This window comes from Calliopsis andreniformis, chromosome 10 (genome assembly GCF_051401765.1).
Source record: "Calliopsis andreniformis isolate RMS-2024a chromosome 10, iyCalAndr_principal, whole genome shotgun sequence".
In the NCBI taxonomy this organism is placed as follows: domain Eukaryota; kingdom Metazoa; phylum Arthropoda; class Insecta; order Hymenoptera; family Andrenidae; genus Calliopsis; species Calliopsis andreniformis.
Genome location: NC_135071.1, coordinates 18,251,058 through 18,274,963, shown reverse-complemented (window position 1 = coordinate 18,274,963; position 23,906 = coordinate 18,251,058). Strand labels below are relative to the sequence as shown.

Genomic DNA, 23,906 nt, shown 5'->3' with positions numbered 1-23,906 from the left:
GAGAAATTTTATTAAGAAGAATGTCTGCCAGCAATGAAACAAATAACAACACTTGTGTTGTGTGTTATAAAAATGTTGATATATATAGTATTGGTATGTGTGAGCATCCTGTATGCTACGAGTGCAGCACTCGGATGAGAGTTCTCTGCTGTCAGAACGAGTGTCCCATTTGCCGGCAAGATTTACCAAAAGTTGTATTCACAAGGGAGATAAAACCTTTTTACCAGTTACATAAAGGCAATTTGTTTGATACACGATATAATATTCATTTTGATGCACCTGACATTCAGAGCAAATTTTATGAGTTACTATCCAATCGTTGCACCATTTGTAAAGAGAAACCTCTGTTCAGTAGTTTCAATAGCTTGAAAAATCATATGAGATTCCGACATGAACTACATTATTGTGATCTTTGTGTGGAAAATTTAAAGGTATGTAAAACATTACTTTGTATTATATTTTATTTCAATGCAAAATTCATATTTCATATTTTTTGATCATAAATTAACATGTAAGTGAGCTAACTTAATTTTCTGTGAGTTTGTTTGTGAAAAGAAGGTGATGATAAGATAAATGTTATAGTGATAGTGAAGAAATGAAAAACAATATTGTATTAGAATTACGTAGTTTCAGTGAATAGTTTCTTTTAAGTTCTATTAAAGAAAAGTGATGTAGATTACATTACATAAGCTTGATTTGATCAATGATTTGATTGAAATGTTTGCAATGAATATGAACATAAGTATTATGTTTCATTCTGTACAAAATGTGTAACAAATAAGATGTCAGATGGTTCAATTTTATTAATTGTTAATGTTATCAACATTCTAACAGTTTCACACTTTTTAATAGACATTTATCTATTTGCAACAGATATTTTCCCATGAAAGACGTTGTTATACAAGGTCCGATCTTGCACAACATAGAAGGAAAGGGGACATTGATGACAAAAGTCACAAAGGGCATCCGTTATGTGAATTTTGTGATCAACGTTACATGGACAATGATGAATTATTTCGGCATTTAAGACGAGATCATTTATATTGTCACTTTTGTGATGCAGATGGCTTACACCAGTATTACTGCTCCTACGATTATCTTAGAGACCATTTCAGGCAAGAACACTTCTTGTGCGAAGAGGGGACGTGTTCAGAGGAAAAATTCACCTGTGTATTTAGAACCGATATAGATCTTAAAGCGCATAAGGCAAGTGCTCACAGTAAGCAATTAAGCAAAGCCGCCGCGAAGCAAGCAAGAACGTTAGAGCTGGAATTTACTTTAGCTCCGCGCGGGGATAACCGAATGAACAGAAGGGGAATGTTAGGTGCGTCAACCTCTAGAAGCGTGAGAGACTATGGCGGAAGAGATTACAATCTCAGGGAATACCAACAAACAGTAACACCAAATACTTCAAACGTATATGTATCAAACAACGAACCTACTTTTGTACGACAGCCATCCGTAGATGTACAGAGTACCGAAGAATTTCCGACACTGGGTAACACCGCGCCCATTGTGCCAACGCTAAATCAACCGAAAGGGAGAGGAAACGTAACGATTCGCAGCACTATAAGACCACAGCCTCTTGCTGTTACTGACGAAAACTTCCCCGCGTTGGGATTAGAATCAGCAGGCCCAAGCATATCAAAAACACTGAACTTCAGTGTATCGAGTGGCAATACTTCAGGATCGAGTACGCAGCCTCAAAAGAGTACGACTTCCAACGTGTCCATTCAAGTGAACCACGAGCCCAATGGGACCGTCACCACAAAAGTTTCGGGTCCGAATATTAGGATTCGACCTGCTCAACCGAGGGAATCTTTTCCCGCCTTAGGTTCTGCGGAACCTTCGACCAGCAACGCGAACTTAGCTCAGTGGAAGGAAGTTCTGCAATGGACCTGTTCTAAGACATCAGCGCCTGTACCAAAGCCTAAAAAAGTTGCATCGCCTCCACTAGTACCCTCTCCGCCACCGATTCAGTCTGGAGCAGATTTTCCTACGTTGTCAAAGACATCTAAATCGAAGAAGCAATCGACAATTACAGTAGTGCCTTCCTGGGGTGAACCACAGAGTTCAAGCAACAGTTCTAATAGCAACGCGAAAACGACTACCGATCTAACGAAAGGGAAAACGAAGAAGAAAAAAGTTAAGCAAAATGGTAACAGTACCAATGCTAACGATACTAATGGATCTAAGATGAATGTAAGTACTGTTGTTGTAAAAAAAGAGTGTGAATCGTCTAAAGGGCCTAGAAATCCGTGCAATACGAACAGTGTGGATGCTGTACAGTCGAGCTCTCAGACGTTTCAGGATGTAGACGTCAGTAATAATGAGAACACGTCGAAGAATATAAACACGCAATATTTGAAGGAGACCGAGCAAATGAATAAAAAGGAGAAGAAGAAGCATAAAAACGTGGAAGTTGAAGCTGTTGTAAATACAGATACTTCTAATAATGCAACTAATGGAGTGCAAAGGAAGCGTACTGAACTAAAAATAGATAGTTTAAATTCTACTAATAGAAATGTTCGTCACTTGGAAGATTTTCCGGCTTTAGGTAGCAGCAGTTCCAAGCCTCCTAACTTTACAAATCCACCACCTGGTTTTGGAACAACAACTCCTCCACCTCCTGGGTTTTGTATAAAATATGACAGCATGGATAAACTGAATAGCAGTAATGGATTAACGTTCACAAACAGTTCTGGAGAGAGTTATTCCATCTTGCCAGACGATAGTAAGCACGATAGTGAGTACAATTACGTACCTCCTCCAGATTTTCAAAAACGGAACAAATGTCTCGTAGCTAAAGTTAACGAAGTTTTGAGGCAACACGACCAGATCGAAGAGTTTCGATGTATTAGTGGATTGTTTCGCCAAGGAACATGTAGCCCACAAGATTATTACACGCATTGTCGTGAAGTTATGGGTTTCAGCGCTTTCGAAAACGTGTTTCCAGAGCTTTTAGTTCTCTTGCCAGATATTACGAAGCAACAGGAGCTGTTTAAAATTCATAAGAAAGAGAATGGTAATAAAGTTAGAAACTTAGAAACTTGCACAACCTGTGGTCAAGTTTTGAAGAGTGGTTCCGATTTCAGACAACATATGACTAGTCATACATTAGAGAATCATTTTCCAGTACTTGGTAAAAACAGTGCATCTCAAAAAAATTCTTGGGTACGTAAATGAGTATAAATGTGTTCCTTTAGATAACAGATAAATTCTGTCAAGGCTCTGTAAGGTGTGGATAAAGGAACTGTACTGAATAAATTATTTTTGTGAATGGCATCAATGTAAGATAATCATATTCCAGCTACCAACTCCTAGTATTAAACAATTAATTTGAACAAATTAATTAACCATGTTAAATTTGTTCAATGACTTGTGTGACCGCTGCCTAAAATACAGAAAATTTGTTATCAAATGGTTGTACTAATAATTTTATGAAACAAGAGTATACTACAAAGGAAGTCAATACTTGTTTGTACGATAACACAATTTTTGTGTAAATTAATTTAAAGAATTTAACAAATGTGACCCTATAAAAATAAGATATTCTTAAGCAGAACCTTGTACTAAAACGTTTCAATTGATGCCCTGGTCTGTCATATTAAAACTACTCTGTACATATTAATCTTAAGTAGAAAATATTTCTATAATTTATTCATTGTGTTTCATGTAGTAGAAAGGGAATAGAACTTTATGGTGCGTAAAAATAACACCGCATATTCATAAATTATTTGATACATTATACATAACACAGTGCATGTATTGATAATGTACTGTTTTGTACTGTAATAAAGTTGTTACATTGAGTTACACAATAAGACAGTAAAGCACAATTGTCTTTCTTACTTTCCAGTTTTTTAATTAATAATTTCAAGGCATTTAATATAAATCGAAGATCGCGATGGTGAAACGCGTATGTAAAGTAAATTTATAATTTATTTTATATCTTTATTTCTAAATTTGTATCTTATAAGTATACGATACTTTAGAGTACAAATGATTATCTTTATATGAACAAATATGTATACTTTAAATAGAATATAATGAGTGTTAAGGATAAAAAGTTTTTCTAAATGCTTACTTTTAATACTTATCATTAATATTTATCCTATAATTTATTATTTACTTTAAAAACAGGATAGTAGAAATCGTATATCAAATTATATAACATGTAATGTTACATTTTCAGTTTGCTGCATGGACACAAAGTAAGTACTTAAAAATGTTTAATTGATATTTTCTCCTCTTTTCTAGCAGAAATGATCAGTACCATTTCAAATGAATAATATCTACAAGACTCATCTTAAAATAAAAATAATATATGAACTGAAATCAATGTAAATATTTCATATTTATTTCAAAACCAATACACTTTCAAATAAATTTATAACTTTACAAGTTAGAATCATAATGTGGAAATAAAATATAACTGATAAATTTTACATGTCTATTTTGATCCTAGCTTCTTTCTTTGGAAGAAAAAATCTCTTTTTGGAAATGAAACGTTTGTAAGCTTTCTGATTATTGAGTCTGTCAAGTTACTCTATTACTCAAAGTAGTTCCTCTCTTAGAAATTAGAATCACAGTGGTATTAAATTGTACACAGTGCGTAATCTGACGAAATGGAGATTGCAACCTGTCTTCTACATCCATGCTCAATGAATAAATTGTTCATGAAGATTACAAATAATGGTGTTTTATCACTGTTTAGCTAATTCATTACTCAACCAATCAAGTCCTTCATAAAGTCCATGTCCCTGTGTAGCGCAAGTACTCTGAATGTACCAATGACGTCCACGTAACGAATTAAGTCCCAATTTATCTGTAAGTTCTGCCGCAGACATGGCATTTGGCAGATCTTGTTTATTAGCGAAAACCAAGAGAACCGCATCTCTCAGTTCATCTTCCTTCAACATATTAGCCAATTCACGTTCTGCTTCCCCTATACGTTCACGATCATTACTGTCAACCACATAGATAAGACCTTCTGTGTTCTGGAAGTAATGTCTCCAGAGGGGTCTGATTTTATCCTGACCACCAACATCCCACACCGTGAAACATATATTCCTGTATTCAACAGTCTCAACGTTGAAGCCAATAGTAGGTATTGTTGTGACAATTTCACCAAGTTTCAGTTTATACAATATGGTAGTTTTTCCAGCTGCATCTAGACCCACCATCAATATTCTCATCTGCTTTTTACCAAAGAGTCGAGTGAGCAAACTACTGATTGTTAGGCCCATTTTGTTTGGGAAGACACTGGACGTCCAGGGAGCAGCTAAACCGATGACCTTTCTACTGATGCAAATTTTACTGATGTCACGTGCCGCTAACTTTCGTCAGCAAATACAGTGTTTCGCATGGGAAACCAATATCTTTGGACTCCGAAAATATGATGACGTTTTTAACGATGCCGTTAACACACCTTACAGACAATAATAGCAAACGTCACCTCACGGCGGATTATTATTCCGGAAATAGTTGGCAGAATTGACCACGCACGCCAACACTTGTTCGAATGCACTGAATCAAAATATAGTATTTCAGATTCTTGATCGATCGTCTTTCTTGAAATAATTAGACTTTGCAAGCGTGTATGCATATATGCGCCTAAAATTGGCACGGCGCTGGCTCATGGGACGCGTCTCAAAAAATGAGCAACACAATTTCTGTAGTCTGCCATATAACCTGTTCAGTGCGCGACTTAGCGGGCGATTTAAATCCACGAATTTGATGGAATTTATATTTTCAGGTTTCGCGAAACTAATCTTGCAGGGATTTTTTGTTCATTTTTCTATTGGAACATTGAGAAACTGATGAGGGACTGATTTGGGAAACTTTTACGTGAGAATAGAGTACCACGGAGTCTTGAGAATTTAGAAACTGATCAAGTATTAATACTATTAAATTATTTATAGAATTGTATGTATTAAAGTGCATATTGTTTATGAAAGATAATTTAACTGATTAAAGTCATTCAAATTTGTGTCTGTTATTTTTGAAATATGAATGTTGCGCTATGGTACTTGAGTTTCTGTTTTCCACCTTGTGTTCTTTACCTTTTCGCCAAAGATTTTAATAGTACCTTGGTGTTTTCTTCGTTATTTTCGAAGAAGATAGCACAAACTTGCATAGATACTACTTCTAAATGCGGAAATGTCTTCAACGCTAATGCTCTACCGGAAGTACTAATCTCGTATTGTAATCTTTAGCGCCAATTTCAAAATGAACCATTATTCCGCCTGTTGCTAAGTTAAGCAGTTATTTTTCGATAGCCGCGTAGAAGCATTAATAATACTTTTTTCGTTAAAATAAATATTTTGAAATTAGAGATATAATGTATTCACACATGTGGATAGTTGAATGATTGATACAGAAGGTTTAATTTCGCTTAATTAACATTCTAAAGAAGTGAGCATTGATAAAACTCACGAAACAGAATTGAATATTTAATTAATACGTCTGCGTAGACAGAAATGCAATTAAAAACAAAAAATATGGACATGAAATATCTACTACCGAGGAATATTGTTAATCACAAAAAATGATTGATTGCTGTCATTGCGATAAGAAAGTGTATTTAAGTTATCGTTATAATAATGTTTCCAATAATCATGCAATTACGTTATTATTTTTTTATTATGTTTCAAAATAGAAAACCTTTCTTCGAGGGGAACACTAGATAATGAATTAGCGATTGCAGCGTGCAGCCATTGTATGCTACATACGAAATGATTATGAGTGACAAAGAGACAGTGTTTATACCATCCTCTTATCCAAATTCCAATTATTTGTCGTCGATAATGTTTATATATAAGTAAACATTCTGAATGATTGATATATTTTGGCTTGCTTCTTTTCGAGTGTATCGTAGTGGGAATGCTTGCGTAGTACATGATGAGTACTTATCTGCGTGACATAGCACACCGAGCTAACGTCAAAACTTGCTCTCACTTGTTGCGGGCTAAATGTGCGTGTCAACTCTGCGTAATTGTGTGCAGAAGGGACTTAACTCGGATTAATTGCGTCTTTGAGCGAGAATTCAAATAGGTGAGGGTTTCTAAAATTTGTGTAAATCATTTTTATTATACTTTTTGAAACTTCTATAGAGAAGCCTTACATAATTTCAAACTCCTGATCACTTTGGTTTCTTTTCTTGTTAAAATTTTTGCTGAAACATCTGTGCTGCAGGATCGATATTCGCGAGAGACACATGCTTAGAATTTCATAAGATTTATGATGCTTTATTACGGAAAAAATTCCTTGAAATATGTTACAAAATATTAGTCATTCCATTGTAGATATTATTTTTATTTATAATATTGGTTTTAGTTATCGATGTAAGTATCGGATGGAAATAGAAAATATAGAATAAATATTTGCATAGTATGCGAGAAATTATATATATATATATATAGGAATATATTTCGTTCAGAGCGTGAAAAATAAAAATTACATATTTAAAACCAACTGGGAACAAAACAAATTTCTCTCTAAGATCAGTTTTTCCTATTTTCTACAAAAACACATACGTTAGACGTCAAGAGAAAATATTGTGAAACAATAATCTTCAATTTATTTGTGATGTCGTAAATCTATACACGTACACTTTTCGTTATTTAGTAAAAACAAGAAACAATAACATTGCCCTAATCACACACGTCACGTCTCAAATAAAAATTGTAGTAAAACTGATAACAAAGCTTATAAGTTAGACTACTGTAATGTAAAATACTTTTATTTGCATATAATACTTCGATGAAGCCGTTCAAATTAATCAATCATAACGATAATTTATTAATTTATGCACATTTGCAATCGTAATCTAATTTCTAACTTTTTCTAATCATTTATTAATCATCCATAGTGGGGCAATAAAATTTATCAGTTGTTACGTGTAATGCTATGTTTGAGATAAGAAAACGCTGTTTCAGATGTACACAATACTGCTAACATATGCATGAACAATTATAATGCTAATTTTATTTACTAATATGATAATTGTATTGATTAGGCGAATTAGATGACCTTGTCAAGGTCATAATTTTGAATAACTTTTCCCTATACATATGCCTGGCGGTCTCTTTTACTTTTCGAGATTATATATTCGAGATATTCGAGATTTTCAATATTGAAAAGAGTGATCGGAATTGGTCTGGGTTAGATTCCTTAGCGGGGAGGAAGTTAAATTCCTTGAGGAGGGCTGCCGTCCCTCCACAAAACAACAGGCGCTCAGGTTTATGCTTAAAAACTGAATAAACGTACAAATAAATGAAAACAACATTTTATTCTAATATAACATAGGTGAATGAAAAAAAAATGATCGAAAGACAGCAAAGACTGTATTTGTTTTAGAATTGGTATTAGTATAACTTCTACGATATCTGTCGGTCTAATTGTCTTCTATTCACTAACACTTTATTAACCGTGCTGTATTTCTAATGCCTGTTTATTATTACTATCTTGTTAGTTTTAGATAATATATAAAAAATACACGCTGTACTATCTTTGCGTCATTAATGTTTATCATAAAAATAAGTAAAAAAATTGATTTAATATAAAAAGGATATCTATGAAAGATTATGTTATTGATTACAGTTTACCATTTAGCATTATGATAAGAGCCTCATTGTACACTAAACAGTGAAAAGACAAAGTGTGACATCCAGCCAAAATGATTATCGATATATTACTTGTCATCGGTGTCGTGTTGCTCTTGCACTTTTTTATACTGCATTATGGAAAGCTTGGGAGACTGATTAATTCGATACCGGGACCACAAGTGTTACCACTATGCGGAAATTTACTCTCTTTCCAACTTTCGGGAGGTAATTATTGACTACACAATTTTTTTCATTCGTACAGGAAACATTACTCTTCTTTTATTACAGATGAGCTTTGGAAAACCGTGCGGAGGCTGAATAACCAGTATTATCCAATTTACAGACTTTGGACTGTTATGTTTCCAATGATTAATATTCGTCATCCAAACGACATAGAGGTAATTCAAAAATTTGTTGGTTGAAAAGAGAATTTGCAGACCCAAAAAATTAAAATCTCATGTTTCTTAATTATTTCTTATTTAGAATTACCTCCTTCTGTTCTCCCCTTGTATTATTGAACAATAAAAAATGATTGTACCCTTAGGTCATTCTTGGAAATTCAAAATCCACTCAGAAAAGTTTGGTCTACGATCTCCTGATACCTTGGTTTGGTACTGGTTTGCTCACCAGCGCAGGTAACACGACGTTATTAGTTTTTATTTCATATTTATCGCGGGAATATTATTTCTGCAGTGAATGAAACAAGTCTTTCGGATTTATATCATTTGTTTACTAAGTTTCGACAGAGTACATGAGCATACGAGTAAATAACTATAATCAGCGTCGAGATATGCCATTGATACAGAACGTAAATGAAGGAGAGAAAAAAACACGAAATATTATTGTATATAGAAGTAACGACTGCGAAATAGGTGTAATTATCGTTTCGCTTTCATTGAAGGTCGCAAATGGCAAGCAAGAAGAAAGATACTGACTCCTGCTTTCCATTTCAACGTGCTTCAGCAATTCGTTGAAATTTTCATCGAAGAAGCTGAGCAGATGGTCAAAGGGCTGAAGGACGAAGGGGGGGCTGTCGTCAAAGATCTTGTACCTTTCGTTAGCTCCCACACTTTGAATGTAATATGCGGTAAATCAAGAAATGCATCATTACTTATAAGCACTGATAAGCGTGGAATATATAGAATAGTTTGTACCAAAGTAAGAGAAGCGTCTCTCGAAATATAAAAAATTAGACAGAAAATGCACAGAATTAATAAAGAACTTCCTTGTAGATTAATTACAGTAATGGTCATTGAAATTACATTACATTACAAATAGCAATGCTTTCAGTTTAACTATTACGTGAGAATAATTCTCCTTTTTTATATGAAATTTTGATTTAGATATATTTAGTAATGAATATAATTAATATGTAAATTGTTATACTTCAGAGACAGCAATGGGAACATCATTGAAAGATAGAGGAGCTGCGTTTCAACGCAGATATCGTAACGCTGTGGAAGAGATGGGAAACATTTTAGTATGGAGGTAATTAACTCACAGGAGTAAATAGTACGTATTGAATATGTAACAGTGACAGACAATTGTTTAATTCACCATGTTTTGTTGTAGATTTGTGAAACCATGGCTGTACAATCAATACATCTTCAATTTAGTTCCCAAGGGGTGGCGCCAGGCCAAGTTACTCAAGATATTACACGGAGTCACTTGGCAGGTAAAAAACGCAATAACAGTTATTCTGTCTTTGTCTCTTAGAATTGATATGATCAATATCTTTTTCATTGTAGATTATCGGCGAACGAAAAAAATATCACGAGGAAACCGATGGTCGATATCTAACTGGCTTTCACGATGATCCATCTAAAAAGCATGAAGATGTCAATCTGGGAAGTAAGTGATAGCTGTATCATCGGTTTTAATATCGTTATTAAAATCACTGAAATAGAGTAGTATCGTCTAGAAGAAAAGTCGACAAGTTAAATATGAGTTTCTATTTGTTCATAGTTCGTAAAAAGAGACTAGCCATGCTCGATCTTTTGATAGCAGCTCATCGAAACAATCAGATAGACAATGAGGGTATAAGGGAGGAGGTCGATACTTTTATGTTCAGGGTAGGTGTTCCATCTCTCATTCTTCTTCCGCTTCTCCCATGCAACCCTCAATAAAATAAAAAGATAATCATATTTTATTACAGGGTCACGATACTACAGCAATGTCTATTTGTTTCACCATAATGCTTCTCGCTGAACACGAAGAGATACAGGTGACTTTTACGAGGATAATATACGTAGAGATGAGAAATAAATTTAGAAAACTAAATCGACAATAATGTTTACGCTAAAAATCGATCGAAAATGCTAGTTAAAAAAATTGAGGAATGCAAGAAAAATATGCAGCCCAGCAGGGATATTTTTGATGATAATTACCAAGTGGCTGTTTTCAGAAACGAGCCAGAGCCGAAGTGAACGCAATTATGCAAGAGAATGGCGGCAAATTGACCATGTCTGGGCTTCAATGTTTGTCTTATCTTGAGCGATGCATCAAGGAATCTCTTCGGCTGTACCCGAGTGTGCCGTTTATATCACGGTTACCGGAAATGGAAGTGAAATTGAGTAACTATCGAATATCACACGAAATACCTATGCAGCTTAGTTTATAATTACTCATAAGATAACTCAAAGGACACGTACTGATTGCATCCTGCTGGAATAACTATTTATTAAATTACTAGATAAATACATTCTCGAGAAGTGACACTTGACTTTACTTTTCCAGGTGACTACACTTTACCAGCGAACACAGTGGTACATGTACACATATTGGATCTCCACAGGGATCCATACTACTGGCCGAACCCAATGGTCTTCGATCCAGACAGATTTCTGCCGGAAAATATGAAAGGGCGACATCCTTATGCTTACGTGCCTTTCAGCGCTGGTCCAAGAAATTGTATAGGTAAAGAGATAAAGAATTTATCTTGTGTCATCGGTCAATTTTGTAACAAATATAATGCCTTAATTTTATAGATAAGATATACTAAATCTTATGTCATCCATCAATTTTGTAACGAATATAATACTTTAATATTATGGATAAGATGTACTAAATATAGGAATGAATTTATATAATCTTATATAATGGAGGGTCTATTTGCGAGTTGTTTTTACAAAACCGCAAAAGAATTGAATTCGAATGAAAATATTTCTCTTCAGTTCTCTGAAGTCTTATCGCGTTGTGGAATTCTATTTCGTTAATAAGTACTCACGGTCTGACTTCTCGTTGTGTCTTATTCTCCTTAAGTGGAAGAGGTACTCACTGGTTTTGATGGTCCCAACAGCCAAAATGACATTGACGTCTGCTTTGGATTTTAAGGGAATTAGAGGTCTGGAATTAAGGAGATGCAATCATTAGATTAGGGAGGATAAGAGGTGTTTAGACAATCTGCAAAATTTAAGACAGGATAAAAGTAGGAAAGCTTTTACCTACAAAGCGAAGTTGTCATAAATCTTGCACTCTTCTTTTATTGCTCGAATTGATTCTTGAATTTTTGGGCCTTCGAAAAGTTTATTTGTCACTCATCAAATTGAAATGTTGCCTATTTTTATTACTACTGACTTTTCTGTATTTTAACTTACAGGACAACGATTTGCCATGCTGGAACTGAAAACGACTCTAGGACTTCTCTTACATAACTTCTACTTCGAACCTGTTGACTACCTTAAGGATGTTCGTTTCGCCACCGATTTGACTATACGCGCTGCGCATCCCCTTCGAACAAGATTCGTTCCCATCGAATCCACCTGCTGAAGATGAAGTTGATAACGACGTGTTATTAGTGATAACAATGACGCACGTTATTTCGAAATGGTAGACCCGGTATTCAATGTTTGTCGCTTGCAAATCGTATACGAGGAAGTTCTATTTCGAAACTAAGACAATAGGTGAAAGCGTTAATTAACATGAAGCTGGAATTGTTAACTTTTTATATTTCAAAAGTTGTGGATTTCGTGAATCATGTTTGTTGTTATAATACTGTTAATGTTGTTAAATAATATTATGCAGAAGTATAAATATATAAGATAGTTGCTGGTGGATTAAAATATTGTTCCAGGGGAATAAAAAGCTGGAAGATTGTTTTGGGAAGTAGCCAATAGAATTATAGAGGATACGTATGGTTCAATAGGGTTCCAGAAGATAAATAAAAAATCATAGTTGACGATCACTTTTAATAGTTGAAATAGGAAAACAATGTACAGATACAGAATTTACATTCCTAGCCGACAAAAGTTGCTAGATAAAATGTTAATCGTAAAAAATGAATGAAAAATAAAACGATACACTTAACGAGTGGCTTATCCCTTTTATCTATTCGCTTATCGGTTAGTCCTTTACCTAATTACGATGATTGAATTATTAATTATAATTATGTCCTCTGTATAGACACACAGGTGTGAATACGTAATGGGAGATTCTTAAAAGCTACACAATGTTGTTTTCTTCTCTTTACTTTGGTTTTAAAGTAAGGACTAGTATGTTGAGCTTCGCTCTGCCTCTATGTGTAAAAAGTTAGATAAAAAACGTGAAATCAGGAAATCGAAATGAAAAGGCAACGAAATCTGGCAATTCCCTCCTCAAAAATCATTTGCGCAGAGATAAATACGTGTGATGTGTCGAACTACTATTATCGACTAAAAAATGCGCAGGATCATCGAATACACATGGATGAGTTTCATTCCTTGCTAGTACATGTCGCGATCTATCGTTCGGAAAATACCATCACATTCGCTATATGAGCACAGTTCAAGTAGGAGTTAAATTACACGTATGTATAAACATCGAATACATCGTGACACGACGTACGCACACAAGTATTCTTCTCATTTCTCTTAACAGGGCTGCGATCACTCTAGGTGCATCCTTGTGCACAGAAGTGCAACGAGTATCAGGATTGCAATTTTTTTTTATATAAGAACTTAGTAATTTTCTTTTAATGGAAGTACAGTGTCCTCTTCTTATAAGCTAGTTGATGTATTCATTATTTCTTGGAACTATTTATATGGGGTAAAACTTTGCTTCAATCCACCCTCACTACTCGCGGTTTTGACAAGACCAAAGTGAGTAGCATAGAGTGCATAACAAGAGGTCACTGTATTATTCTAGGCCATTGGTATGTTTTTTCAGTCAAACTCCAATGTAGATACTGTGGATGCACTTTGAAATCAAGTGGGGTAATTATTGTTTAATGTCTTCAGGTGTTTCTCAAAAATTGGAGATTGTGATCTAATTAATTTTTTTAGGAGATCTCTTCTTTTTTATTTCAATATAATATTCACAACTACTTGTTACTTCTCATTTTGCCAAGTCCTCATTTCTTTTAAATCTCCCCTTTTTGTCGAAGTCCAGGACCAACACAAATCTATTAAAAATTGAAAAATTTCATATATAAAAAAAGAAGCTTCTCCACGAAAAATATTTCTCGATATAAATATCCCCGAAGACATTAAAGTCTCTCGACTGTAATCCTATGGCTGTAAAACAGAACTACCCTCGTCACATTTTCAAGAAATTTGAATTAAAACCTCAATTGAGACCCAGAAGAAAGAAGTTATATTCACAGAAAGAAGAAAGAGCATTAAACGAATTTTTTTCACTTATAATACAAATCCGAACTCAAAAAACACAAGTCCATAAGGCAATATAGAAGTTGAAAACTTGAAGAACCATATTTCGTATCTCGAAAATAATAGAATGTACTCAGATAATTCTGCCTTAGAGCCACAGAGTTATTCACGAAAATGGCGAAGTGTTCCATCCAGTCGCGTTTGGAAGCACAGCGAGCGATCGCAGCCTCGCACATTCTAATTAATGCAACTGCGATGAAGGCACGAGGCGTGTGTGTTATTGAATCTTGTGCAGTGGGTGCAGTGTGAGGTGGCACAAGATGGGGCGTGTGGGGATTAATGTTTGCCGAGCATCGCCGCGTTCGCGACACGAAACGCTTCTGTACTATTATTTTATTCTTCCTAGAGTGAACGAACGTCAGAAACGTTGTCGACGATTCACACAGACGACAAGCGAAGCTCACAGAGTAATGTATACCATTTAGAATTGGAAATGTAATTTAGAATTAGAATGTAAAAATACTATGTATATATACAAGTAATTAATGCGTACCAATTGTTGGTATCCTTAGTATATATTACACGGTTCGCTCTTTCTATCTCTCCTCCCCTCCTCCATCCTTTCCTTTTTATCAGAGAGCTTCTCCACCTCTTCGGTACTCTTATCCTGTTGTACTTAAGAACAGCGATTGATTGCTCCAAAGAATTGCATCGCGTCGGTAAAATTCTGATCGCAAAATTTCAGCCGTGACGGCCCGCGTAACAGTAATATCGTCTCGCTCTATATCGTAATATTTATACATCGAAAATGTCGATTCTTTTTTTTTTCTTCTTGGCACACAAACGGAAGCAACATATACCCAATGATACGCTTAACAGTACATCATTTTTGCATCGCTCGATACACGCGATGGATTGTCGTTTTCTTCCTCCTGGCGAGAAATCTGCTTTAACATCATCTCCAAAAATGACTTTCCTTAATTAGCTGCATTCGAAGAAAGAAAAAACGGGGCTCGAAGTATTTACATTATTCTTATCCCTTCCAAATAAGTGTTCGCTAATTCTACTGCTACGATTTTCCCCCCCAAAATTCTCGTTTCGGTTGCGGGATTTCTCGCCATTGCGAAGAAAACGCCAAGTATTGATTATCCAGATCGTATAGCGTAATCAGAAATTCGTGTTTCGTTTTATCGAACAAGAAATCGAAATCGAATATAAAATCGAGTCGCTCGGGCATTGTAAAAACGACGAAACGGCTCATACAGTCTTCGCCTCTTGTGCAAATGGTAATTTTGGAACGGATAAGTTCGTTACAGTAAAATTCGTCACGTCACTTTCGGCGATTTTCAGAGATTCGCGAGTCCTGTCGTTTTGCTTCGAATCGCTCGCTCAGCGCGCTGCTCGAAGTAGAACGACCAGACTTTGTAGCGAGAATCGCTTTTTCGTTTGTCTTTTTTTATTTTAAATGCTGTTTCAAAGCGATGGGAAAGAATAAAAAAAAAAAAAAAACGAACATCCGAAGGAATAAAACATCAAATGTGATATTACGAACATTTACCTAATTACGAAAGCTCTCGATCGTTTTTTTTTCTTTCCTCTTAATTTGATATAATTCGTTATGCATTTCATTTCTTGTGTCTATCTAAGTGTATATGTACATTATATACATGTAAAACGTTTAATTTATCCCTTCGTCTCGTATCCTTAATGATTGTATAATTAGGATTGACTATGTCTTATTATAATCAACGGAATTATTAATTATTGTGTAAAATATGAAATATCATACTGTTAGATGGTATGTCCATCTCCAAGGTACCATTTTGGACGAATATCGGTCCGTCTAACATGCCTAGCACTTTGATGAGCAAATACTTTGGAGATTACATAGTCTAATAATATCAGGTAATATTTAAGTATAGATGATTTTTTTTTCGTTATTAATTACAAATATAAAACATGTATATGTAAATAGAATTCTTAATTATGCGCAAACATGTTCTCTAATTGAGCATACGTGAATCATTTTTTTTTCCCTTAATCATCAGTCTAAGCCGAACGTCGCGGCTCCATACACAACAGCAGCGGTTAACAATACGCGTTATTTTTTTCCCATTTTAAGCTTTGTAGAATCTACCGTAACAAATCAGTGTCCTCCCCACGGTGTAATTGAAATAACAATTAGCGCATGCTACGAAAACGTTATTCGTAAAACTTTCAAACAGTTTCTCAAGCATAAAATACACATGACAACGGCGCGGAAAAGTATACATGTATCGATTCCGTGAACGACACCCCTTACTTCCGGTTCCCTTTTCATCGCCGCTCGCTCTCACCCCCGTCCTCCTCCCACGCGTTCGGGACACGAGACACGGGGCCTCGATAGTGATGGGAGTTCGAATTTCAACTTCGAACCGATTCGAGCTTTCTTAAGACTGTGAAAATTCGAGGCACTTTATGATACGATGCCTAAGCCTCTCGATAGTCTTGGAAGATAATTGTTTAATACTTTGTATAAACCCCTTCAAGTACTACAATTTTCTTTTGTAATATTATTACCTTCGCTGTCAGTCTAAAACGATAGACATCTCCAGACTGCCAACTATACAGCCCCCGTTGAATTAACATAGCCCCATCACGCGCTAGTGCGTGATCGGCACCGAAAGTGTTGTAAAAAGTAGGGGAAAATTAATACTACTGCTAGAATAAAAATGTGTATTGGAAATTCTTCTAAGATACTGAATTATTAACCAGCACTCAAGGCTTCAAGACCTTTAAGACTCAAGATCTACCAAGATTTTAGATCCAAGACTTATCAAGATTTCCAGGAGTTCAAATCTCTGAAACATGTTCCAAGTGACTCGAATTCCTCGTCATACAGATTTGAAGCGATTCGAAGTGTTCCAGTTGCCATCACTACGCCTCGATCTCTATCGCGTTCGAACCGATGCACGCGATCGACGATCGCTGGAGAACGTAGAATGAAAAATAGTAGCGTAAATCGCGATCGATCGTCGATACATCGTCGACGCTCGACGTTCATCGAGACACCAAAACTGTAAGTAGGATTGCTCGAAAGGAGCATGCTCTGACACGAGGTTCCTGCTCGCGATGACCGAGTCATAACTGCTTGTCGGCCACGTGTACGTGTGGATATGCGAGTGACGTGGTTTTAGTGAATTTTCAGAGCAACCTTACTTACATGGTTTCCTTTTTCATACAGCTTTCTATATCCACGCGAGCCAAATTAGAAGCGGCGAATTCCAGAACGTAATCCCGATTAATCCTACACAGAGAGAGAGAGAGCATCGCAGTGTTCTTCTTTTCGCTAGCTCGTATTGCAATTCGCACGGGAAGTGTATTTTTTCGGTATTTTCGGTGACCTTTCATGATTGGAATGAAATTCTTCGTCGATTTGGCGCCTGACGCGTCATCGTGTGTTTCTGGGGGGAAATCGTCCCTCGCACAGTAGGCCAAACGTATCGGTCTTCCATTTTCTTTTTATCTTTTTTCAAAAATATATGTGTCGACTACTTAGGCTTTCGATAAACGGAAAGACGCTGTCTCGTCCGATAACTTGGAATAACTTTTCTTTTTTCTCCTCTCGGATATAATATGTGGCCTAGCGTAATAATCCTATACACAATTATCTCTCATTTAATAGCTTAGGTAATGTGAGACCCTCATATGATCCATTTTAATTAAGTTTTTTTTTTTTTGGAGTGTGTGAAACGCTGACATATCGCGCTATTTACAAGGATAATCAATTTAATGGAAATAAATGCAAAAATATATGTATGTATAAACATTTAGTTGAACTACGTCTTTTTTCTTCCTGTCTTATCGTTCCCGCACAAAGGTGCAGCTTTATGCGAATGCAACTTCTAACTTGGCTGTGCCAGGGAAATAGTTTACTCTTAACTAAACTGATACTCGTATAATTAAACTTATGTACTATTGTCTTTTTTCGAAGATATCACTACTCCAAGACACTCACTTTTACTTCCTTTCCCTTTCTTTCTAGCTCCCTTTTCGCTTCCCCTAGACTTCGCTGATTATGTCGATTTTACATTTTTCTTTCTTTTCTATTCTCTGCGATTTTTCTTCGATACCGTACCGTTTCGTTGCGGTATTTTGTTCTCTTGTTTCTTTTTCATTTGGGTAGGGCAAGTGGCTCGAAACTGTAGGTGTCTCAGGAAAATACGTAATAGCGAAATTTCGTTTTTAAGTCAACAGCTTTCACGCGATAATAATTATCTTACGTCAATTAAGTATAAAACTTGTATAACCGCGGTACAGGATTAAAATTAGGTAGTGAAGGGAAGGTACTTCACCCATAAAAAACGTCTCTATTCAGTCGGGAATTATCAACCCTTCCGATGGGCGATTGAGAGGGTTGATAAAAAAGAATGTTACTTATTAACTATTGCGCAAATATCGATGGCGATATTTGCGCATATTTGGCAACGTTTCGATTTAACCGTGAATGCATCACCGCCTGTACCGCGTGTATTAATAAAAAATCATCGAAAAACTATCTGCACGAACGCTGCTAAAACGTGAACAAAATCGACACACGTTGGACGTCACGTGAAAACAGTTCACCCTATGGATATTCCCCTAACTCTAAGTCACGGGTCTTCGTCTTTCTGCCGTGAAGTTCGATAAACGATGAATTACTGATCAGTTTAAACTATTCGTAATATTGACTTCAAGACTCGGCAGTGAAGAACTCTCTACGTACGTTAGCATCAGGGTTGCCGCAAGAATTCCCTCCGTGGATGTAGTGGAGGTGATTAGAAAGCGAAGGAAGAAATAACGAGTATCCTATTGGTATAAGTCTAGGCCTTGGACTGAAGCTTTAGCAAGACAGTACAATAGGACACTGGTTCTATCTTCTTCGATCTCTCAATTTATCCCAGTATATCCAAGGAAGGAATTCGGGTGGCAACCCTGGTTAAGATTCACGTTCGTAAAGTAAAATATCGATAAAAAACGTGAGGGATTAATGAAGATTAGAAACTGAATGACCACGATATGCAAATGCAAATATAATTGTACAAGTTTGACAGTAAAGAGCAACGCTGATATAAAAAAAAATTCGAATGTTCGCAACTTTCGAGTCAAGTCTATTTTTGAATAGCCCGCGCCCGTGAAAGGAACGCTGGGATCCCCCTAATTTCAAAAGCCCTTTAAAGCGCGGGAATTACGAATGAATCCTGTGTCTTTTGCGATTCAAAGTGTACGCCAGAGTCTCAAAGCTTCGTGAAGCAGTGTCATTTCTCTATCCCTCCTCTAGAATTTTTCTTTATCTAAACAACGCCTAGCAAACTTAGTACCTATCGAGCTTCTCGAGTCCGTTTCAAATTCATCGAACGTTTCCCGACAGGTCAGTGTTCTCTACTTCCGAAACGACTAATTTCCGTCTCGATAATTAACGTCCGTTCAATTTAACAGAGAACACTTAGCACGATGAGCAACTGGGGAATGGGACTAAGGAAATCAGTTGGCACACTATCGATTACAAACGTCGTCAACTGTTTCCCTGTGTAAAACGATTGTCTCGCTTCCATCGAAGTTCTAAACAAGAAGTCCGCCAATGTCTGTGTAGACCGCTCTGGTAGACCAATCACAAACGAAACCATGGACGGTCTTACGCATTCACGAAACAGAAAAAAGAAAAGAGGAACGCGATTATGCGACTTCACGATGATGCCGAGAGCAACGTTACCGATGATGGACCTTTGACGTTATCATTAAAATTTACAGATACGTTTACTTTCAAAAGAGCAACAGTGATCGAAAGGAAATCTCGGTCTGTCGCCACGAACGAAACGAACCGACTATAATTATTATATAATAAAACAGTTCTCTCGTGGATTGAATTTAGGAGGCCTCTTATCCTCGATTCTCATCCCTCCTAATCGCTTGGGTCACGTGAGTTTCAGTAGACAGTACGAAACTACACAGAGTCCAAGGACAATGACAGTTAAGGCATAATGTGATCGCAATAACTCATACTATACCTCCGTGTTCTCAGGGAAACGAACTATCCTCAGTTCCCTCGTTCACGAACTTCTTTCCTTCACAGACGGTCCTCACTATGAAGTCGGCGCGAAACGAACAAACTCGTAACGAAAGTCCTTTGAGCAAGCGTCGAGCGTCACGAAGGTATCCTCCGTCTCGGTCCACTTGGGCGTCGATCCTTTCTTCGGCTAAACCGCGTGCAACTCGCGGAAACGTAAAAGCTACGAGTAAACCGCGTCGAGGTGTGCCCTCGTACGCGTCGGCTAACAAAAAACGAGCATTAAGGAATGCATTTCCGCGTCGTAACGATGCACCGCGTGCTTAAAATTACGTTAACGAACCGAGTCACGGTTCTCCTCGGGTATGTACATACTGTCTTACTTTCTTTCGTGTTCAAACAGGATATAAGGTCGTCGGTACACCCACACCAAACGCCTCCCCCGGCGGAGTCGCTAGACTTGCGTCGCAGATCACTTCCTACGACTCCAAGCCCACCAAATCGAGCTTGGAACCGAAGAGCACACAATATTAACAGCTTCAATATAAAAAGTCCACTCTCCCTGCGTCTCGAAGGTGGCAACTCCCGAAGTTCTCGGTCTCTCGAGCCTCAGGTCGCCACTGTCTCCATCCTGGAACCCTCTCGACACCTCGTCTCGACAATCGAGAACAGAACACTAGTGATCTATCCTCTGCATCTCCCCTCGATCTTCACCCTCATTCCCAGGTTCCTCGAAGAGACGCGAAGCTACCGAAAAATCAGAGACCCTGCGCCTCTCCTTCTCTCAGCTGCCAACATTGCGTCCTTTGTGTCTCCGCCTGCGAGCGAGCGAGGCCGAGGGATCCGTTCACGAGTCAGCCACTTAGTGATTAGAGCCTGGTGGTTCTTTCTGTGACGGTGATAGCCTCGTCCCGCGGAACGGCGCGGTACTTGCCGCGCACCGAACTGGGGCCGAAGATGGGCGAACCTCAGACAAGATGTCCGTCGATGTCGGAGTAGGCCGGCGTTGGGGTGAAGGTCGACAGTGGGTGGCCGTGGGTGTGCGCGTTGCTGGGCACAGAACGAGCGAATGTGGTCGGCGGGGGCGGTACTGTCGGGGGGATCGGCGATTTCGAGCCAGCGGTCATCACGGTGACGTCTGGCGGTGGGACAGGACGCGGCAGAGTCCTGCTGCGGGTCAGGGTCCCTGTACCGCCGCCCATGTGGCCAGGAACGATGTGCCCCGTGGGACTCATGGAGGGGTAGTAGGAGCCAGAGCCTGGCTCGCCCACCACGGGAATGGGACTGTGGTTAGTCTCGTAGCCCATGTAGCGGCCATTGTCGATCTCGACGCTGTAGAAGTTCACGTCGCTCGGAGGGGCTGGACTGGGGTTACCGATGTAGCTTGATTTTGAAACTGGAAGAGAAGGGAGAAGGTTTACTGGCGAGCTGGGTTTGTTTCTGTCGTTGCAAGGGAAAACGACTTATACAGTGTGATAAGTACAGTATTGAAGTTGAAATCTTTAAACAGTATTGTTAATAATAATTTTTATGAGTGTTAGTTTTTCCTATTTTACTGACTCTGTTATTACTGCCCAATGAGAAATCCTCTGGAAAGTATTGTCTCTAATGGTTTCCAAGAGACTTCTCATGGAACACGATTAGTACTTTTGAACGATAAAGTTAGTGGACTTTTGTTCCAAGGGCGTGAAGAAGTTTTATATATCTTCCTAAATCATTCTGTAGATTTATCACTGTCGTTCCACAGATTTATGCTTTATTTTTCTAGGATAAGGTTTTGACACCTTGCCAGCTGCCCAGTCAGCTTCATCAGAGGTTTTGAAACACATTGGTGTAATTCTTTTGGTGCTGGTCTGTTCAAGGTCGATAATTCTACTAGTTTCTTTGCGTTCTACACGCGTTTATTGGCTTAATCGCAGCCAACGGCTTGAAACACAAGTTATTGTTAGCTTCTATGAGAGATAGATGTAAAATCTACTTTGGCAAGCAACCAATGTCTATGTTGGAAGGAAGTACTTAATAGACGTTCTACGATGGCAATTTTCTGCTAGTTTCTTACAGATATTTATACGAATACTAACTTTTCAGATAAACTTCAATAAAATAGATGACATGATCTATTGCGTGACTATCTAATGCATACCAGAAAGTGTCCCACTGGCTGTCGTCCTCTGTGGCGGCGAGTCCATGCTCATGGGTGGTTGGATGTGGTTGCCCCGACGACCGAGGGTCCCTTGATGGTGCACCTGCATCTCCAAGTTCCCCTTCCCAAAATCTTGCATAGTTTGATCTATTAAATACGTGCTAGCTGCTGTCTTTCGGCCTTCGTCCTGTTGCGTTACACAGACAGAAAGTGGTCGATTAAAATCCCACATACAAAGAGGCTAAACCTGGAACGTCCTCATTAAATCATTGAACACTATTAAGTTAAATAATTTTCATTGAAATGAAAAAAAAAATACTCCCGTCGTTCGTAGCGTATCAGTATGAAGTACATTACCGATTGCTAACATGCACCGAAGCAGCACTTGGCGCTCTGTATCGACATTAATTTCATCATTCTGATACATTACGAGGGTTCCCGGTGTCTATATGTACGTGCACGGAAATTAGCTCTAAAGATCCACCCCAAAACCTGCCTATACTTAAGGGTACTGCAAATGAAGTAAGATTTTAGTGAGTATAAGAAAATTAAAAAAAAAAAAGGGAGGAAGAAAATTAAAAGTCGTTCTAGGAGTACTACTGGTTAAGCTTCGAAGGACTTCTGTTGTTAAAGAAGAGGTAGTATGCAAAGGGAGGGAGGAAACAGGAAAGTTCAACTATCTGATGAAGAGTCAAGAGGGCAAGGTGCTCGAACAAAAGCAAAACGAAACAGAAATGTGTTAATAGAACTCAAACCTACCCTCCGGCATTACTTGTTACTAAGAACATACTGACTGATCGCACTGACCACGTAATCGTTAGTGTCGAAGTTAACGTCGCTCTTCTCGTCCGAAACAGAACTTAATTCACCAGTCATGGTGTCTCCATTGACGGTGGATGGTGCGTACATATCCGCTGTCTGGGATTTATTAATTCCTGTGCAGAGAAAACAGAGAATAACGATTAGAACTGAGGACACTTTGTTCTTCTGATTTTAACACGTTGCCAACGTAGGAGCATATGTAGACGTACAAGATGTTCGACAAGGGGTGTTAGAAATTTTAGAAGATGATTCTACACACTAAAATAAGAAGAAAATTAAGAATGATAAAATTATGTTTCAGGCTTCGTTTCGAAGATATTACATGTCTGACTGAATAAGGGACTTATTCTACTGCCCGCGTGCAGTAGTCAGGCTAAGCGCTGTAGAGTAAGTAGAACAGATCGGTGATAAGTCAGACACATCTACTCTTAATTCCTGATAACTCTAAAAGGAAGCCTTAAACGCAATTTTCTCATTCTTCATTTTCTCTAATTTACTGTGGCTTGTAGAATCACCCCTTAAAATTACTAACACTAATAGGAAAGCGTTTTTTATTACATCCAGTTGGCAAAGTGTTTATAGATATATGCAAAGTTCTTTCTCTCCCCTCTTTTTCCTTTTTGAAATTAATTTACCGCCGAATAGATTAGCTCCGTAGATTCGATAAGATAAAAACTTACGAGATTTATTTCGTTTTCTCATAATGTACCACAACACGACGATCA

At 37.5% G+C, this 23,906-nt stretch overlaps 5 protein-coding genes across 8 annotated transcripts in view; 2 read left to right on the top strand and 3 right to left on the bottom strand.

The window, feature by feature from the left end:
- Positions 1 to 20: 20 nt before the first annotated feature.
- On the top strand, positions 21 to 4,321 carry LOC143184473 (E3 ubiquitin-protein ligase ZNF598). 3 transcript variants are annotated; one of them, XM_076386726.1, is made up of 3 exons: positions 21 to 431; positions 874 to 2,734; positions 2,804 to 4,321. In XM_076386726.1, exons 1-3 carry the CDS (start codon positions 21 to 23, stop codon positions 3,184 to 3,186), a joined length of 2,655 nt encoding a protein of 884 aa, XP_076242841.1. In that variant the 3' UTR covers positions 3,187 to 4,321. The 3 variants fall into 3 exon arrangements, with proteins under 3 accessions (XP_076242841.1, XP_076242842.1, XP_076242840.1); XM_076386727.1 differs by having other exon boundaries at positions 874 to 3,025; positions 3,096 to 4,321; XM_076386725.1 differs by having other exon boundaries at positions 874 to 4,321.
- Positions 4,322 to 4,338: 17 nt separating this feature from the next.
- Arf102f (ADP-ribosylation factor 2) lies at positions 4,339 to 5,406 on the bottom strand. Its single transcript, XM_076386730.1, has one exon. The coding sequence runs from the start codon at positions 5,247 to 5,249 to the stop codon at positions 4,707 to 4,709; it is 543 nt and encodes a 180-aa protein (XP_076242845.1). The 5' UTR covers positions 5,250 to 5,406; the 3' UTR covers positions 4,339 to 4,706.
- A 1,561-nt stretch (positions 5,407 to 6,967) lies between these two features.
- LOC143184474 (cytochrome P450 4C1) lies at positions 6,968 to 12,752 on the top strand. The gene is made up of 13 exons (XM_076386728.1): positions 6,968 to 7,056; positions 8,605 to 8,834; positions 8,898 to 9,007; positions 9,154 to 9,244; positions 9,511 to 9,696; positions 10,001 to 10,097; positions 10,182 to 10,284; positions 10,358 to 10,460; positions 10,575 to 10,681; positions 10,765 to 10,833; positions 11,014 to 11,182; positions 11,346 to 11,525; positions 12,208 to 12,752. The coding sequence occupies exons 2-13, from the start codon at positions 8,681 to 8,683 to the stop codon at positions 12,375 to 12,377; spliced, it is 1,539 nt and encodes a 512-aa protein (XP_076242843.1). The 5' UTR covers positions 6,968 to 7,056; positions 8,605 to 8,680; the 3' UTR covers positions 12,378 to 12,752.
- On the bottom strand, positions 11,271 to 17,323 carry LOC143184476 (uncharacterized). Of its 2 annotated transcripts, none has more exons than XM_076386731.1 (5): positions 14,745 to 17,323; positions 12,206 to 12,373; positions 12,053 to 12,123; positions 11,836 to 11,954; positions 11,271 to 11,504 (listed from the first exon to the last, which is right to left on the bottom strand). In XM_076386731.1, exon 1 carries the CDS (start codon positions 17,313 to 17,315, stop codon positions 17,007 to 17,009), a length of 309 nt encoding a protein of 102 aa, XP_076242846.1. In that variant the 5' UTR covers positions 17,316 to 17,323; the 3' UTR covers positions 11,271 to 11,504; positions 11,836 to 11,954; positions 12,053 to 12,123; positions 12,206 to 12,373; positions 14,745 to 17,006. The 2 variants fall into 2 exon arrangements, with proteins under 2 accessions (XP_076242846.1, XP_076242847.1); XM_076386732.1 differs by having other exon boundaries at positions 12,057 to 12,123.
- A 3,860-nt stretch (positions 17,324 to 21,183) lies between these two features.
- The window catches only part of Sns (sticks and stones), a 330,519-nt gene continuing 327,796 nt past the window's right edge, over positions 21,184 to 23,906 (bottom strand). The window contains exons 16-18 of the mRNA XM_076386724.1: positions 23,167 to 23,294; positions 22,360 to 22,546; positions 21,184 to 21,612 (exon numbers count right to left, since the gene is read on the bottom strand). Coding sequence (XP_076242839.1) covers positions 21,185 to 21,612; positions 22,360 to 22,546; positions 23,167 to 23,294 — 743 coding nt within the window. The 3' untranslated portion in view covers position 21,184. The remainder of the gene's footprint in view (positions 21,613 to 22,359; positions 22,547 to 23,166; positions 23,295 to 23,906) is intronic.